This window comes from Culex pipiens, chromosome 2 (assembly GCF_016801865.2).
Source record: "Culex pipiens pallens isolate TS chromosome 2, TS_CPP_V2, whole genome shotgun sequence".
In the NCBI taxonomy this organism is placed as follows: domain Eukaryota; kingdom Metazoa; phylum Arthropoda; class Insecta; order Diptera; family Culicidae; genus Culex; species Culex pipiens.
This window is the reverse complement of record NC_068938.1, coordinates 161704163-161723144: the sequence shown is the minus strand read 5'-3', so window position 1 is coordinate 161723144 and position 18982 is coordinate 161704163. Positions and strand designations below refer to the sequence as shown.

At 34.4% G+C, this 18982-nt stretch overlaps 3 protein-coding genes across 5 annotated transcripts in view; 2 read left to right on the top strand and 1 right to left on the bottom strand.

The window, feature by feature from the left end:
* The window catches only part of LOC128092630 (guanine nucleotide-binding protein G(s) subunit alpha), a 49099-nt gene extending 43626 nt beyond the window's left edge, over window positions 1-5473 (top strand). For 2 of the 3 annotated variants that reach the window (XM_052706860.1, XM_052706861.1), the window contains exon 11: window positions 26-5473. The gene's annotated coding sequence lies outside the window, so the exon portion shown is untranslated. Of the gene's footprint in view, window positions 1-5 lie in introns of all 3 variants that reach the window. The other variant, XM_052706862.1, reaches the window with a different exon arrangement.
* Window positions 5474-7808: 2335 nt separating this feature from the next.
* LOC128092786 (probable phenylalanine--tRNA ligase, mitochondrial) lies at window positions 7809-9344 on the top strand. The gene is made up of 2 exons (XM_052707460.1): window positions 7809-9071; window positions 9133-9344. Exons 1-2 carry the CDS (start codon window positions 7902-7904, stop codon window positions 9298-9300), a joined length of 1338 nt encoding a protein of 445 aa, XP_052563420.1. The 5' UTR covers window positions 7809-7901; the 3' UTR covers window positions 9301-9344.
* A 260-nt stretch (window positions 9345-9604) lies between these two features.
* Window positions 9605-18890, bottom strand: LOC128093045 (death-associated protein 1). Its single transcript, XM_052708487.1, has 4 exons — window positions 18719-18890; window positions 18512-18624; window positions 18120-18208; window positions 9605-10120 (listed from the first exon to the last, which is right to left on the bottom strand). The coding sequence occupies exons 2-4, from the start codon at window positions 18555-18557 to the stop codon at window positions 9956-9958; spliced, it is 300 nt and encodes a 99-aa protein (XP_052564447.1). The 5' UTR covers window positions 18558-18624; window positions 18719-18890; the 3' UTR covers window positions 9605-9955.
* Window positions 18891-18982: the final 92 nt, after the last annotated feature.

Here is an 18982-nt window from a genome sequence, read left to right as displayed (position 1 = left end):
TATAGATGAAACATTATCGTTCCAGATATACTTAACAATTTCGATGCAACCTGGTCGTCTCATTTTAGTTGTGTCTACCGTAAAAATATCAAATCTAGCCAAACTTTACTAATTTTATAATAAAAACAAATATTGATTAATTATTAATCAAAACAAAAAAAAACGGAAAACCTATACAGACTAAATTAACCGGAGCGGCAAGACGCGAGACAGAGAGACAAGAGAGAAAGAAAAGAAAGAAAACAAAAACGATCTACCAACCAACCAACCAAAAGTGATTTGCACCCGGGAGTCACACCGTTCATACACAATCGTTTGCTGGAGATCGTCACCGCGATGATGGCAAAGAAACTATAGGCGTATCAGTGTTGTAGTAGAAACCATCCGGGCGCGCTGATAAACAAAACAAAAAAACAAACAAACAAAGTACGATATGCACTATCGAGGTGCACAAAAGCTGCTGTTTGCTGCATCGCGCACGCAAGCACACACACACACACAGAGAGAAAGAAACCCAATATTTATATCATCATCACAACAAGAAGTAAAAAAGTGGGGTTTGAGAAGAAACAAAGTATATCTTTTTTCGTACAAATTACAAAAGTTGCCGTACATTTCCGCGTACGCGCACAGATGCGTATCGATTGTGCGACAAGAAGCAACAAAAAAAGCGCATGTAAAGATGATAACAACAACAGAACAAAAAGTAAAACAAAAGTAGTGTTGTCGTCGTTACCTAGTGTATGCTAGCAGGAAAATATGATAACAGAAAACAAAAGCAAACTGACGTTCGAAGGATGATTAGGAAACACACACACACACACACAGAGTATAACAAATCGATGGATTTATATTTTGAACGCAACCGAAGAAGGGAGAGTATGAAAGAGAGAGAGAGAAAGGTATAACACGTAATGATACACCGCCATATAATGAGGTAAACACATGCAAAACAAACAAAAACAATGGAAATCGCTTATAGCCCTGTCAGTGAAACAAACAAACAAAAAACAAATTGAAGTGAAATAAAAGAAAAAAACATATGTGTGTTGTGTAAGAATAAGCATAAATAGTGAAGACGTCACGTCGTTGTCAAGCTAGTGAAGATCAAGGAACTAAGTCTTAGAAGTCTGTGAACTGTTTTAATTTTTATTAATTTTAGTTTTTGATGGAAGGGTAGTGAGTAACAACAACAACAAACTTAACAATCGACACACACACACATACACACACACACACACACACACAAACGCATGCAATTTAGTACATACACACACACACACTTACACGTGCACAAGGTTCAGAACCTTGGCAGAAAACACACACACACACACAAAGAGCATGTGAATACACACACACCCGTAGGCACACTAACATCGTAAAAATAATAGAAGACAAAGAAAGTTAGTTTAACTAAAGCCGTGTTTTGTTTTGTTTGTTTAGGGCAAATATGCTTCTAAATTCGTCCAAAAAATCATTATTCACTATATCGTTGTAGAACTATTTTCCAGTATTTTTAATTATTGTAATATATACACACATTTTATTTAAAATAATATATATTATATACATATTTTTGTTTTAGAAAATTTTATCCTTCTTGTTGAATTCGCTTTAGAGAGAATATGAGAAACAAATGTTTAATTTTTATTTACGTATTTAATAATTTATGACGTAGTTGTTTTATGTTACTTCTTGTGACATAAATAGAAAAGTATGGAAATGTGAAATGGCAAGAATTAAAACAAAACAAAAAAAACAATAGAGAGAGAGAGAGAGAGAAAAAAGGGTAGGGTAAATTTCAAATTAACTGCTTCTTTACGAAAACAAAACAAAAAAAATCTTGTAATTGAGAACAATCAGATTGGGCTTTAGGATGTTTGTTTCTTTGGGAATGTCTCGTGTAGCGCCTGTAGAAGACTACTTCTTTTCACACGGAATACACGCGGATCTGAATCTCGGAACCGGAAGTTGATAGACACACACACATACACACACAAACACACACACAAATCAACTGCGAATTCGACGCAAAAACGCATTTCATTTTTTATATAATGTGTATAGATTTTACGTAATAATTTGCAGTGCATATTCCTTACCGATGGCGACTCTGGGTGAAAGATTGAATTAGAACTCGAGTGACGTTAGGATATCACACAAACTTCATCATTGGCAGACTAGGAGCTTTGCGGCGTAGGCGAAAATTCAAGATTGGCAGAGAATGGAAAATTAAATTCTAAAAGTCTACAATCTTGAATGTCAGCCATACTTTCCGGAATCTGTAACCGTAGAAGCACTAACTGATCGAAATTCTGTTAGATTATTATTTTAGAATTTAAATACGCTCGAAACGAGAACATCACACAACCACGCGTGCGACATTCAGCTCGTCGTTCATGTTATTTTTTCTGTTAAGAAAAAGCAAATCACAAAACCACTAATTCTGTGTCATATCATTTTTCAGTTGTTAATGCTTAAGAGATTTTGTTGCAATATTTTTATATAAAAAAAAACCTTTTATTTAAATATTTCTAGTTATCCAAGTTATTAGTCTCGCAAAAGAACACCACCCGAAGAGAAGAATCATGTATCACAATCAAATGTTAAACAATACCACAAACACGTACTAACAGAAACCGAAAACACACACAATTACATAAACACAAGCACACATCCACACAAACACCTGATTAGACTAAAACGACGGAGTCTTAGATAAGTAGAGAAAACAAGAAAAAAAAATGAATGGAAAGAAAAACAGAGATTGTACATTGTTATTTTTTTAGTCTGCCTATGCTATACCATGTTGAAATTGTCATCATAACCTGCGCTATACTACCTATCTTAGCCCTTCCTCCCCCCCCCCCTCTCTTCCCCCTCCCAAATTGTTAACACGTTCATGTCATCATGTTTTAGTCGAATGTGAAACCGTAGAAAAGTGAGAAAGCGAGAGAGGAAACGCAAATTTTCTTGAAGCAGCAAAAAAGGAAAAACAAACCAACACAACACATCTACACAAAATAGGAAACATAAAAAAAAACAGATGAATGGATACAAGAAAGTGAAATTAGAGGTAAACGTGTATAACTCTTTTATATAGTTGTATAGAATATATATGAGGAAAAATATAAAGAAAAAAAATCATACAAAAATAAAAAGAGAAAATAGTCATACCTTTAGAGAATGGAAAGTACTAAGTCGCACAACTAGAAGAAAAATTCTACCCAAAAATGTTTAAAATAAAGCAAGCAGAAATGTAAACACCTCTTTTTCAGTTCCGTTTTCCTTGTCTCATGGTTTTTTTTTTCTCAGTTGGACTATTTTCAGTGGCCATCAACCATCGAAGATAGTGTGGTTGGGGATGCAACGAAAGGCGTGCTTGAAAGACATTATTTTTTCATCGGGGTAACCCATGTTGTTAATTTTGACAGTTTGTGACGTTTGTTCGAAGCTTGCTATTGAGCTGCTTGATTCAATGCAAAGCTAAGGTCATTCAACATTGAGGTAACGTAATGTAGGGTAAACTGTCAAAATTAACCACATGAGTTACCTCGATAAAAAAAATCAATCGTAGCAATTTCAAGTTTAAATCAAACGCAATTTGTTGCCTCTCCAAGTGAAAGAAAAGTCCACCTTTGACGTGTTTCGTTTGAGTTTCCATTGTCGCAAACTTCTTTTATTCATCATCATTTATAAGCAGCAAACAACCGAGTCTAAGAAAGGAGGTATAAAGTGGAAATTAATTCACATGGTACAATAAATACTAAACTCGAGTGTCAGTTGTACGACGTGAAAATTTTCTAACTTTATGTCAACTGATGTGCATTCCTTTGTGTTCTATTCCACGTGCACAAACATTTTGTGTGCAAATAAGCAAAACAGTAACTTTTTGAAAAAAAGACAAATCCCATCATCGCAGAAACACCATCAATATTTACCCGAAAATTGTAATTTCTACAGAGTCATGAAACACACTCGCTTGTAATCAAACCCTTTGTCCACCCCACAAATAAAACTTATCGAAAAACAGTGAAACAGCATTACAATGTAACACATTTTTTGCAAACAAGCAATAATAAAACCTAATAAAAAAAAAATGACAATGGGTGAAAAGTATTGAACGTGTATTGTGTATGCCATTAACAAAAAAAACATGATCTAAGTCTAATGTGCTAGCGAAGTGAACGGTGAAAAGAGAGTAAAATGTGATTACTTTTTGTGCAATATGATGGTATATTGATAAAGTTTTATAACGATTGAATGTGAATGTATCTGATATCCAAAACCGAGCAACAACCCGTGCTAACGAGTAGTTGTTCGGAAAAAGTCCTTCCTGGCCACACGTAACTTAGCAAGAAAGTGCACATTGTACACCTAGTTATGGTACAATAACTTCGCTGATTGGTATCTTTGTACGTTTTCCAGAAATGTTGAAAAATTATTATGATCTCAACATTTTTGATTCACACCTATTTTGTCTTTTTGTTTGCAATAAATCCTTTAACCTTCTTTTATCTGATTTGAATGCGATTCTTCAAACGAAGCGAACGGTTCCAATCGCTTGAAGCATAACTTTTGCTGTTTTGAGCTGTTGTTTTCCCCAATCTTAACCTATCCTTTTCGTGAGCAAATTGCACAAATAATGTGTAAGAAGGGTGGAATACCTTAGGTCGTAACATGGTTAGACTAAACTGTACTACGGTAGACACGTGTGTGTACATGTGCGAAACAACCAAGCATTTTTTATTTAATTCTTTTCAAAGCGCAAAGCCCATTGCTAACGAGTCTACAAACACATGAGGTAAATATATAACATATTAACTAAAAACCACAAAACACAAATAAAGATAAAACAATTATAAATGTTTAGAGAAAAAAAAACTGAAAATCTGTTTAGAGTCGTACTAAATGAAACATACACATTGTCTGACAAAAACACTGCAGTACTAAGGAACTAAGATTGAAGAATAAGTTCAGCTTAACAATGGACTAACAAAAAAAAACAAGAAACCATAAACCAACACTAAATCAAACATATTTAGGTATTGAAGTAATTGAAATAATAATAAACAGCCCATAAACATAAAGATAAAAAAAGAAAAAAAATAGCAAGGTTATAAGTGTTTGTAAATACATGAAAAAAAAAGAATCCATAGATAAGACCGTAGTATTAACAAAAAAATAAAAGGAAATCCATAGAACAACTCAAATGACTTGAATGCTGCACACGAGAAGAAGAAAAAGAACAAGAAGAGAGCCATGGCGGCAAACCGGGTTCTCGATGAGTTCGTCTCTGGCCAAGACGGGTACCTAAAGACGGGCGAAAAGCAAAAGCAAAAAATAAAAACAAAAAGAAATCCAAGTCACACACTAGTCGCTGCTGTAATGGAAAAAAGAAACATGAAAAACATTAAACTTACCAAAACAAAACCAGAGGAATAAAACAAACAACAATGATTAGAAAAATCAATTACTGGAAGACGTGAAAATCAGAATCTTAATAAACTAAAGGTGAAAGTGCAGAAACAACAACAACAACAAAACACTTTGAAAAAATGTTGATTTGACTTATTACCAAAATGGAAGGTGTATTTTTGGTTGTTTATAACAAAGAAAAAAAGAAAAATTAGTTTTTATTAATTATATGTAAATGAAATCATGAGAAAATAAAATAAGAAAATAATAAAACTGGACTTTTTTATTCTGTCAGAAGAAGCTAACTCTTGAATCAACTAATTATTAATAACACTCATCGAGGTATTCTTGAGTACCGTAAAACGGGGTGACTTTGATACGTTTGAGATTTTTCCACAAAATTAAGAGAACAAATTAAATACGTACGGAATGGTATACAATCATACTGACCGTGGTAGAGAAGTTTTCATAAAATTTTGAAAAGTTTAAAAAGTGAGTTAACTATGATTAAGAAAATGTTAATAAACAGCAATATTTTAATATTCTCAAATTGTCATGATTTTCTCAATGAACATGATTTCATATCGGAAAACGGAATGCATTTTCGGATTCTTTGGACAATTTTGCAGGAGAAGGTAAAATAAATTTGAAAAAATAAATATTATGTGTTTTTGAAACATAATTTTAAAAAAATCTCCAAATTTACAGGCATTCTCAGTAGAACAAATTTTATATTAAATGTGAAAACTTTTGATTCGTGCCTTGAATCGATCGCAATATGAATCGATAATTTTGTAAACAAAACTAGTTTTAAAAAACTTTTTAATTTTACCTCAAATTTATATTGTTAAATAGATTATAATGTGGGTTATCTAAATATAAACATTGATTTTTTTCTTTAAAACTATATCAGCCATCTTAATGATGATACATTTGAGGTAAAAATAAAATTTGAATACCATAGAACTGATTTCAACAAGAAAAACTATGACTATCAAAGTCACCCCGGAATTCAAAATAAGAATTTTAAACGCATTTTTTTTAAATACTATTGAAAAACATTTTTCTAAAATAGTGCATGGAGTTTTTGTGGCCAACCCCGCAATAATACATGTTTTAAAAATAATAGTCTTGAAAAAAACTCTACTATTTGGGAAATATTCCAAAAATATATTTTAATCCTGTCACCCGTTCTCTTAAATTTTTGGATGCTGTTGATTTTCTGCAAATTTGTTTTTTAAGGTGTTATGATCAGGAAAATTTTAATTTTTTAAGAAGACATTGCATGGTAGGCCAAGAGCAGCAATTTAAAACATAAAGGCATTGGTTTGACCTCATTTTGAAATTAAAATAAATACAGGTAATAATTTTGAATAACCCGTTTGCTTTATCAAAATTAAAAAAAAAATCTTTATTTTTGCTGCGATTGTTAAACAATATAAATCCAGATAAATCTTTTTATTCTGACTAAAAGTTTTCCTTAGCACTTTTAAAAAATATTGCACTTGGCAATGGAATTTTGTGCCAAAACATTTTAATATTGTTATCAATATTCTTGAAAACTACAACAAAAATAAGCATTTCAATCATATTTCGATGCCAACATTTCAAAAAGCATAATGTAAAAACTATGCGTTTTGAGAAAAACGCATTTGAATGTTGAACATCCATTTTCAATTCCCATTTTAATATAAAAGCAAAATAAGATGAAAAACGTTGCTTTTATTGATACTTGATCATCCAAATTCAATAAAACTTTATTTCTGTAATTTTATTTGAGAAAAACAAACATAACTGCTTTTGAAATCACCAACGTCTATATCACCCTGCTGTCATTGAGGGGGACGCTTTGTTATGATTCGTTTTTCTTCGCCGAATGTACATGGCACTTTGTTCATGTTGCTTTTTTTTCGTCACGAGGTTCATGTAGTCTTTTGTTTGACAGGTTGACAGGGCTATATAAACAGGGACTGCTGATGGCAGAGATTTTGTTTATGTTACTTTATTTAAAGTCATGATTAAACGGACTTTACTGAAGTAACTTTTGCTCATTTTTGGTGGAGAGGTAGCTTATTAGGAGTACTTTCAGAATATGCAATAATCTCGGGATTTTCTGTTGAATAGTTTAAATTTTAAGGGTTAAACATCATTAACATCTTTCAATTTAACGTCAAAGATATCTGTGTCGTCAATTTCCGAGATCGTTATTTTGTGTCTTGACCGCTGTCAGTCGTTCCCAATAGCAAATACGGATTCGCTAATTTGAACAAATCCGCTCCGTAATTAATTAAAAAATTCTTTTTTGGAAAAGTTGCAAAAGTCTTGATGAATACGTCCCTGTTTCTTGTCATTAATTTGTGAGCGTGAAGTTAGCCCTTTCCCATATCATTGACGTTTCACGGTATTTGTTTTGATTCGAAGCGAGAAAGTTATGAAACTTTCGAATCTTTAGCATTCTTCTTAAAAAAAAGTAAATTTCCAAAATGTGGTTTATTAAAATACTTAAAGTTCGTCCAGCCTTCTCCCTGCTGGCGGTGAAGCCACGATTCCTGACCAGCCAGGCCAACATCAGTGAAAAATCGATCGACCTGTACCAGCAGCAGTACGAACGGGACGCGTGGACCAACCTGACGCCGAAGATCGTTTCCCATCTGGACCGGAATCTGCACCTGCGGCATAACCATCCGCTGTGTACGATTCGCAAAAAGATTGTCAAGTACTTTTACGGTGCCTACCTGAGTCCGCGCGGCAATCCACTCTTTAGTGTGTACGATAATCTGCCTCCGGTGGTCACGACGGAACAGAACTTTGATAACCTGCTGATTCCCAAAGACCATCCGAGCAGGGCGAAGAGCGATTGCTACTATATCAATAAGGACCATCTGCTGAGGGCGCACACCACGGCTCATCAGGTTGAGTTGATACAAGCTGGGCTGGACAACTTCCTCGTGGTTGGAGACGTCTACCGGAGGGATGAAATCGACGGCACTCACTATCCGGTGTTTCACCAGATGGACGGAGTGCGGATTATCCATCAGGATAAGCTGTTCGAGCGAACGCCCGAGCTAAAGGTGTTTGAGACTTCGTACAAAACCCACCTCAGCCAGGATACGAGCGCAATCTCGGCCTGCATAGATCAGCAGAAGCAGCCCTGTCACACGCTGGAGGCGGTCAAGTTGTGCGAGCACGAAATGAAGCGAACGCTGGTGGGAATGGTGAAGGAACTGTTTGGCGACAAGATCCAGTACCGGTGGGTCGAGACGTACTTCCCCTTTACGCAACCTTCGTGGGAGCTGGAAATCTACTTCAACAACAACTGGCTTGAGATTCTTGGCTGTGGCATTACGCGGAACGAGATTCTTGAGCGGTCCGGAGTGGACAATTCGATTGCGTACGCTTTTGGCGTGGGGTTGGAGCGATTGGCGATGGTTCTGTTCGACATCCCGGACATTAGGCTGTTCTGGAGCACGGACAGTGGCTTTTTGAACCAGTTTAAGGACGACAAGATTGTCAAGTATAAACCGATTTCGGTTTACCCGCAGTGCGTGAACGACTTGTCCTTCTGGCTGCCGGAGGATCTGTCCATCGAGACGTTTTCCGTGAACGACTTTTACGACATGGTGCGCAACGTGGGAGGGGAGGTTGTGGAGCAGGTGAGAACGAAATTTGGGGTCTTCGTTGGAACTCAAACTAACAAATTACGTTTTTTTATAGGTAACGCTGATCGACAAGTTTAAGCATCCAAAAAGTGGTAAGTCTAGTCTCTGCTTCCGAATTGTGTACCGCCACATGGAGCGGACACTCACACAGGCCGAAGTAAACGTTATCCATGCCAAGATCGGTGCTGAAATGGTCAAAGACTTTAACGTCGTAATAAGATAGAGAGGTTATTGGATAGCGTTGTTATAATACACTGGTTAATTGTACGACTTAATTTAGAAGCTAATATTTTTTTCAAATATCACCGTCCCTAGCAAAAGTTCAAGTTGCTATTGTTTGGGACAACAACCTGCAATTGCAAAACAGAAAAAATGCAAGTTGTTGCTAATTTTAGACAAAGCTGTGGCTCACCAGCAATCTGATGAAATGAGCTGGCGAAACTGTTTCTTATCATTTTCTTTGTAGACTTGACCGTTTAATCAGGAATGTGATATTAACAAAGAAGAGACAGCAACGTTTAGAAAACTACATTATGAATAGCTTTTATATTTATTCTGTATTTACTGTTTAAAAATTTCCACTTTATGACAATTAATTTTGAACGTTATTTAATAACATGACTCAGCTTCCGCACGAGACCTCTCACTAAAACAATGTTTAAGATAGAAAAAAAAGCTTTTAGCACTAAATTCCCAAAACCAAATATAAAGCAACAAAATTGTTTGCACACAACTCCAACGACTCACAGATCCCGAAGTATAAAAAAACGCAATTATGCTGTGATGCACAAATTACGCGAAATGTTAGTAATCAGCATATTGCACACCCACGCGCGCATACTCTCCACTCGACAATAAAAATGTTGTTCTCCAGCCGTTCAACACTTTCGCGGCTGCTGGATGTTGTTGACCGGGCGCTGGGGAATTGCCGCCGGGGGTTTCTGGGCGTGCGCCACCTGGCTAGCCTCGACCGAGTGGTCGGCGTTCTTGCTGGCCGTCGCACTCTGCACCACCTCGCCGGTGTTGACGTTCGGGGCCGGGTTCTGGGGGGTAGATAGAGGAGTTTTGGTTAAATTAGTTGAAAAGAAGTAAAATAAATTTTATCGTTTTTTGTAAAGTTATTAAAAGCTACAAAATCTTTTTTTCAAAATAAATACAAAAACTGTTCCATTCTTTAGAATTGTTGTTCTTCAATTGAAATTTTCATTTGTTGTCTGTCAATATTTTATTTTAATAAAAAAAAATCAGTTCATACATCTCATTGTATGCCAAATTTTTGACAAGGCTGATACTATAAACATATTTTTAGTGAAAATTTGTTGACTTTTTAGTGATTTTTACAGGATTTTTTTGTTTTCAAAAAGTGTAAAAGTTATTTTTTTCAATAAGGTCGTTGCAAATATTGTTCAAAGTTTATGTCGCCCTTCTTCCCCCCCCCCCCCCCCCTCTCCCCTTCAAATTGGTTCGAAAAATCAGCGTGAAAAAAAATTTCAAGAAACTTCCAAATTTGTTATGTAAAAATCAACTGAAAACAATCAAATTTTTCTGCATTGGTAATCATCTTTATCATGTTTTTGGTTGGTTTAAACATATTTTGTTTTTTTTTTTAATGAAATTCTGGTGTACAGCAACGCTAAAACAAACAACAAATTCAAGTGTTGTGGGGGTCCAATCTTACCGAAAATATAATCTAATCTAACACAAACGCAGCCAGTTTTATGGAAGCATGCTAGAAAGTCTTGTGAAGCAGGTATTAGACTATGTCAAACAAACATTTCCTTTCTTCAAAAATGTCTTATGAATAAAACTAACTTCATTTTTCTTTTAAATTGTTGATCAAAAACCAAACTAAAACTTCACCCAATAATGTTTAAAAATTGACATTGGTTCTTGGCAAACAGAAATGTTTAAAAAAACGTTACTTAATCCACCTTTAGGTGGTTGATGCCTTCCTCTCATTTATAGAGTGATTCCAACCCCCCTAAAGTGTCCACATGGTTTATGGATCGCCCCTTATAAGGTATACATGATCGCAGCACCTGAGAGTTCCTAATAAAAATAAGTGATGAGTAAAAAAAAACAGACTACCTACAGACTTTTTGTCAAGATTATACAGACACCGTATTTGAGGAAAATGGCATCCCTCTACTGTGGGGAAATAGATTGATATTATGTAAACTCCGACCATTTTTTAAATTGCTTGTAATTTCAGATAGGTCAGATCTTGAAAATTCTTAATCCACAAGAAAGGTTATCCCAGAACTTTTCTAAAAAATATATAATATGGCAGGTTTTCATGCAAAAACCACCCTTTTTTGCAAATTATGAAATGTTGTGTTGTAAAATTCATTTTTCATAGAACAGCTTTGGACTTGGCTCTGGAGTTTTTTTTTTATAAAGTCGAGGGAGGGGGGGGGGGGTGGTGACAAAAAAATAAAAAAAATATAAAAATTTAAATAACAAGCTATGGTCTCAACATTTAAATGAAAAAAGTGTTTTAAAGTGCATTTTACACCTGCCCAGTTGTTTTGCAATCATTAGTTTTCAAAATATCCAATTAACGCAGAGATTTTTTTTCGCCGAAAAAAAAAATTTTTGCGGTGCTGTACATTGGAATTCCACTAAAATTGAAACTGTTTTTTATCGATCCCAGACATGCTAAACATGATTTTAAATGCAGGAAAATGCATTTCTAATTGTATTCAGTTGGTTAGGCTTCTACTGCCCATGTTTGCATAAATCAGGGTGGCCACCTCGGGAAAAAACCGGGAAAACCGGGAAAAAACCGGGATTTGTATCCACCGGGAGAAAACCGGGAAAAACTCGGGAATTCGACTGACAAACCGGGAAAATATTGTAAGATTACTTAAAATTTGACAAAAGCCTCTTAAATGCATTCGATATGTTCTTTTCTAAAATAGAATATTATTCCTGTTATTCTAAATGAAGAATTCGCGAAAACTATGTTTGAATTTGTGTAATAGACTCATGCTTCTTGGCTATGGATGTTTTTTCCGTTGTATCCCATGATATTTTTACTTGGCGGATTTGTTTTTTTTTTAAAAAGCATTTTTTTTCTACAGCATCGGTTCTCAACCTGGGGTACATGTACCCCTGGGGGTACCACGAGCGGTCACAGGGGGTCCGGAAGAAAAACCCCGTAAGGGCGGACCTAGGTCGTGCGAGCTGTCAGTTATGGTCAACGTACATACAAAATTATGGTATGCCAGATATTGAAGTGATATCATGTTAATTTTATCATATTTTTTTGTTTTTTTAAAGGGGCTGAATTTATTAACTATGAACTTATTTCGCAATTCGCAATTCGCAATTCGCAATTTTCAGTGTAAGAACGGGCCTTGACCGATCTTATGCACCAGGTTCCCGACGAACACGCACTGCCCTTACACCTACATCTCACCCTTGCTCTGAGTCAGTACGAGCAACACGCTAGAACACGCTTTGAGTGTTCGTGCCAGGCATGCACACCTTCTTTTCCGGTTACGCATTTTAACTCGGCCGGGGGTGGTACATTAAGTAGGGTTTGATGTAAGTATAAGCGCCTAACCATTTATAGTGTGCCTGTCAACTTTCGTTAAAGCAAAAACTGTTTTATTTTTAGTTTCAATTCAAAAACTATTTGTTATTTTACTGTGTATTTTTTCTCCTGAAATCTTTCCTAGTGTTGAGTCGTATTTATATGTTGCTATTTCTTTTGTCGCGGTGTTTTGTTACAATTTTTGGTCCTAAGCATGTTATAAAAGTTTACCAAAAGTACAATAGTAATATTTGTGTTAATCCTTTAACCATTCCATAAATTGAGTAAGGGCTTAAACCTCACTTGTTTGAAAAAAGGGTGAAGATTGAAAACAATAGACATTAAAAGAGAATTTTTTTCATAAAAATCGAGTAAGAAAATGATGAGCGTATTTTGAAGAATAAAAATGAGAAGCTAGATGTATTAGATGTAATATTAGACAACAGTTAATAAATAGAGATACAAAACAAGCTTAGATTATAGTAATGATAATTTATAGGACAGATAATTCAGAATTAGAATTATTCAAATAAATAAGTTCGCAATAAAATCAAAAAAGATTAGGCGAATGATAAATAGACTTGATATTACTAGTACATTAAGGAAAAGTATATTTTTTTTAAGAAAAAAAAAACAAAACAAAGTTTGTTACAGCATTATCAATTGATAGAAAAGAGTGGAAAAGCTTTGAGAGATAAGAGAATCAAAAGTTAGTAAAATTAAAATCAAATGTTGGATATTAAATAGAAGAATCAGTGAAGAATTGGGAACCAGAAGAGCAAAATAAAAATAGGAGATAGGTGGTAGCTGAGAATGAAGAGAAGAGAAACCCCGTTGTGCGATGTTTCAGGTACATCCACAGCAGTTGACTCAACATACTGCGAATCAAAACAATACCGTCTACAATCACAAATTACTTCCCTTTCCCTCATTGTCGCGCCCCTTTCTTTTAGCCGTCTCGACTCTGACCCGCGGTGGTCAAAGGTTTACGATCCGTTTCCACAGGCCACCAGCTAGGTCATCATGAAAACCAAGCCAACGTGGAGGTAAGAAAATAGGACACTTGCAAGGAACCAGAGCTATACTGTTCTGATCAAGATAATTCGGGTGATCTAACAGAACTACGGATGTAGTTAGTTGCGCTCCTTCCAGGATGTTCCTTACGTGGACGTCAACCGAAGAGCACGCAACAAGGTCAGTGCCATTGCATGCTCTTAGGTATCAATCCTTGGCCTGCGTTTATTAACTATGAACTTATTTATGATCATATTTAAATGTTTTCACAAAGTTGTTGTTTTTGTCCACCATTTCCAACTGATTGAATTTCGCAAAATTGAAACCACATTTAACGCAGATCACGGCCATCAATAATCTGAAACAAATCCAGATTTGATTCACAAATTACAAAAGACTAAACAAAATTAAAATAACTCACAAAACAACGATTTTTTCAAACAATCTCTTTGGTCGGTTTAGAATTGTCAAACTGAATAGCTCAAAGCTAACTCGAACCCGGTACACACACGAAGCTTGACATAAACAAATCTGACAACTTCCAATTTATAAGTATAAAATTCATTAAAAGCCTAATAAAATTGAAAAAAAAAAACTTTGAAAAAATATATTTTGATTTGAAAATCTGCCATACCATGAGCGTTGAAAGCCTGGAAACGCTGGTGCAATTTTGACAGTTTGAGCTGGTGTGAAAACGGCGACAGAGCTCGCACCACACAGGGGCGGACATTTGTCCCAAACAAAAAAATTAAGAGAAAAAAAAACAAATTGTCGTGACGCAAAAAATCTATCAACCATATTTAAGATGCAGTGATTTACGGGCAAATTATTTTTGACCAATCTGAAAATGTTTTACAAAATATTTGAATGATAAACCTATAATTTGCATTCGTCAAGAAATTTTAAGAATTTAAAGTAAAGTGCGCCGTTTTAGAGTTTTATCTTTTTGTTTTTTTCTACGAATACTTGTTTCAAATTTGTAAATTGTGCCAACTACCATTTAATTAAAAACATTCAAAATATTTGTAAAAAAATCTTATGTGTCAAAATTTGGATATTGTCAATTCGACCTTTCTTTGCTAAAATATTAGCTTTGCATAAAATTAAAATCAGGATTTTTTTTTATTTAAGGATAAAAATTTTTCTTCCAAAGAAAACAGGAAAAGACCATTCGATTTTATAAAGATAGAATAGAATTATTTTTTTATTGAAAATAGCTACAACTTCTTAAAAGTACTATTAAATAGCATGTTTAAAGTTTGGGCAGTATCAAAAATCTCTGTTCCAAAAACTATAAAAAAATAAAATAAAATATGAGAGATAAAAATATAAAATATAAAAATTTAAAGAACAAGCCATAGTCTCAACATTTGAATGCAAAAAGTGTTTTAAAATGCATTTTACACTAGTTCAGTTGTTTTGCAATCATAAGTCTTCAAAAAATGTAAAATTTGACGAAAAAAAAAAATTTTACGAAAAAAAACGTTTTGCGATATTAAAGACCAAAAATTTAAAAAAAATTCAAAAGATTATTAAATCAACCCAAACATGCTTAAAAATGATTCCAAACGTAAGGGAGTGAATTTCAAATAGATTTCAGATGATTGCACTTAATTTTCCATTGAAATTTAGATGTTTTCTGAAAAAAAATATTTTTTTGTCCCCTGATTTTTCGAGCAACTTTGAAGGGACAAAAACTTTAAATAAAATTTGTACCAGCCTTATGTGTTGTTGAAAAAATCGCAGCACGGTCATTTTTTATGATTTTTAACATTTTGTGTTTTGGGGTTTTAAGACAGTTTTTTTAAATTGAAATTATTTTCGAAAATTTATCTCATCAATACAGACAAACTAACCGAAGGTACTAAATCGATAAAAAAAGTTTCAAACTACCGATTTTTTATATTTGTATGGAACTTTTCCTGCACTGCTGCCAAAGTGTGATATTACATTTTTGTTTGCACTAATGATTCAAACATATTTTTGTGGTTATAAAAAGAAAGTACTCACATAGTTTTAGCCAAAAAATAATAATTAATTTACAGATATAGATAATTCTTGGAATAACCGTTCTTCTTGAATACACAAAGTTTTTTTTTCAAAGAAACTTTACGAGACTTTATATAAATGTTAATAACAATGTATTTTTGAAAATCTTTTCTACAAAATTAATACATTGTAAATGCCATTTCCTGCTTTCTTATAATAATTTATGTTATTCTAAAAAATAAAAACGTTTTTTTTATTTTTTATTTGTAAAATCTATAGAGCAGGGGTGACCAAAGTAAGGCCCGCGGGCCAAACGTGGCCCGCGAGGTTATTTTTTGTGGCCCGCGGACCCATTTTGAAAGATCATGTAAAATGGCCCGTTGACTTGTAAAGTGATTGATGCTTTTCAAATTAAATTTTTTTTTGGTTAGTAAAAAATAATGAATTATTAATATTTTGAACCCGATTTTACGACACAAACATTTTGTTCAATTATATTAAAAATCAAAACAATTTGAGTGAAACATCAACAAATTTTGGAAATATTTATAAAATGTTCTATTTTGACTAAGGTAAAATCTGTGATAATTATTTTTTTTTTTTCAAAAGCATCAAAATGTCAATGGAAACATTAGTGCAATCAGCTGATTGAAAATGCATGCTTCAGCTTTAATGATAAATTTGAGCATATTCGGGTGTATACTAAAAAATAATTTGGTTTTAATGAATATTCGATAGATACGTGTTTCCGGCTTTTTTTTCGTCGAATCTAATTTTTACAGGAAATAATGATTTCAATAATAGAATAATTAAAAATAAAATAACGCTGTTACATATATTGTTCAGATTACATGCCACCATTTTCGAAATATACAAAATATGATAATGAAAACACACGTACATTCAACTATTTTTTTTTTCTAATGCCTAAAACAAAAAATCAACAATATTGAGAAAAAAGTGTCATTTTGTAATTCCTATTATTTTTTATTCACGAAAATGTTCTTAAAATATCTGAAAATCAAAAAAACTTCAACGTGATTTTTTTTAAATAATTTATTTTGTAAATTTGGCCCGCAAGATCATTTGGGCTCCAAAATTGGCCCGGCCTCCAAAAACTTTGAGCACCCCTGCTATAGAGCATGATGATGAAAAATCCCAATCATTAGGGGAATAAGAGGTTTGGATTGGAAACAGATAAAAACGGCTTCGTTTTCATCTTACTTACTTTGTACTCAAGATATTAGAAAGCTTTCTTGAGGAACTCAAACTTTTAACCAAATGTATGCGTTCCAAAAGTATGTTGATACCAACGTTAGCCTAAAAAACATTGTAATTTGGTTTAAAAACATTCCGGAAAATTCCTTCTAGTCTCGGAAGAAAACCGGGAAAAAACCGGGAAATTGAAAATCGAAATCTGGTGGCCACCCTGGCATAAATGTCCCATATGCAAAAACAGCAAGCTGCGAAAAACGCATTTGTCCCACGCATAAGGCTACGTGTTGGGTATTCGTGAAAAACTGGATTTCCTCCTGATTTCTAGAACAAAGTACTGGATGTTATAGGCTTTTCTGAAAGAGCACACGATTCTTAACCAAACTGCATCATTTACTCAAAAACGATGAAAATGCATATGGGACATTTATGCGATCATGGGCAGTCTATATCCTTTAACATTTTGAAGTTTTTTGAAAAAATAATTTTTTTGCCCCCTGATTTTTCGAACCGATTTTGAAAAAAAATTGGCAACGGCCTAAATATGCATTAAATATAATTTAATCTTCCAACAAATAGAACAAACACAGGAAAATCTATTTTAAACAAGCTAAACCCGACAAACTTCGTCTTGTCTTTTTTTGTTTCTTGACGTTTTTACTTGTTTGCTTATTCAGCCTCCTTTGTTCAAAATTTGATTTGATTTGTATAGGTCATAGCTGAAATTTTTATGTAATCGCAGTTTGAGTGAAAAAAGTAGATTTTTTCCCGTTTTCATCATTTTCTCATTTTTGCGCGGCGCGTCGAAAAACACGAATTTTATTTTCAAAAAATCATATCTCAGAATCCTGATAATGAACTCCTCCCATTTTTTAGTACGTTATGTTAAATTGTCCGTGGAATCCGATAAAAATATTTTCAGACATTTAAATTTTTCAAGAACAGCTTCCAAAAAAAAGTTTAAGTTTCGATACCTTTGTCGCTTATTTTTGAGAGAAGATTTCAAAACGAAAAAGTCAAACTCTTGAAAAATATATTTAATCCACATTATTTATTTTTTTAATTAATTTAAAATAGTTTTTGTTTTTCAAACATTGTGAAATTATTTGATAAAACAAGACTCAGCAGTATCGATTCTTGATAGCAAAGCAAAAACAAATACGCTAGCTTTGTAATTATCTCTAATTTACACTGCAACCTCAATTATTGCGCAATTCCAAACACCGATTGTGCAGTATAAGTGCGACATTACAATACACGAGCAAGCAAGCATACTCATTACTCACCGACAGGCCAATCACTTCCACCGGGTCCTTTCCGGGACGGTCCGCATTTGGGGTTTTATGCTGCACGATCCGCATTCCTCCGGCTTTCACTGGAAAATTGGAATAAATTAGAGCCAATGTCCATTATTGTTTGCATCATGTTTGTCATGCACAGGTGTATTTCGCCTCTGAACTGGAGGAACACCACAAAGACATTGGACTAGTCTGAAGTGGTCAAGACATAAAACAAGAAAACATCGGATCGTCTTCGCTCGATGTGAACTTGAACAAGTTCTTCAAAGGCGTTCGAAATCGCTGAAGCGATAACGATTTGGCACGTATTCGATTTTCTATTGCAATTTTACGGATATTTTAGCTAAGACAATAACTTCTTTTGTTCCCATTGCTCTCACCTGCTGGAAGACGGCCAGCGACCAGATCTTTGTCTCCATCAGCCATTTTTTTCTTCGCTCTGCAAATACAACACTATTTTCCACACAAGACCCACTCTACTGCGGAATAAACTCTGCAAAATTTCAAGAGGAAAAAAAAAACAAAAAAAGAAAACGAGATTAGAGCTCCCCTGCCAGAGGACCAACGCAGTTTGGGATGTGTTCTACCTGAAGTGAATTAATCGAGAGGAAAGCTCCACGATGGCACCGAGGGTTCGACACGACGAATTATTATCAGACAAAAATATTTTGCCTTGCACACAGCTGCGTTTCTCCAGCGGATTTAGACGGACTGTGACTCTGCTGAGCGCTGTAACCACACAACAACACACTGGATTGCGACTCGCTCGAAACTGCTGGAATCAAGGCGGGGCGAAATTGTATACCATCGCGTATACGTTTTTGTGTCACGTTGCTCCAACATGGGGTGGG

Bases quoted from the DNA above. Each gene is read 5' to 3' on its own strand.
- LOC128092786 (XM_052707460.1), top strand. From the start codon at position 7,902: ATGTGGTTTATTAAAATACTTAAAGTTCGTCCAGCCTTCTCCCTGCTG. The intron at 9,072-9,132 runs GTGAGAACGAAA...GTTTTTTTATAG, and splicing joins GAGGGGAGGTTGTGGAGCAG to GTAACGCTGATCGACAAGTT.
- LOC128093045 (XM_052708487.1), bottom strand. From the start codon at position 18,557: ATGGCTGATGGAGACAAAGATCTGGTCGCTGGCCGTCTTCCAGCAG. The intron at 18,209-18,511 runs GTGAGAGCAATG...CCAATTTTCCAG, and splicing joins CGCTGGCCGTCTTCCAGCAG to TGAAAGCCGGAGGAATGCGG. The intron at 10,121-18,119 runs GTGAGTAATGAG...TCTACCCCCCAG, and splicing joins TGGAAGTGATTGGCCTGTCG to AACCCGGCCCCGAACGTCAA.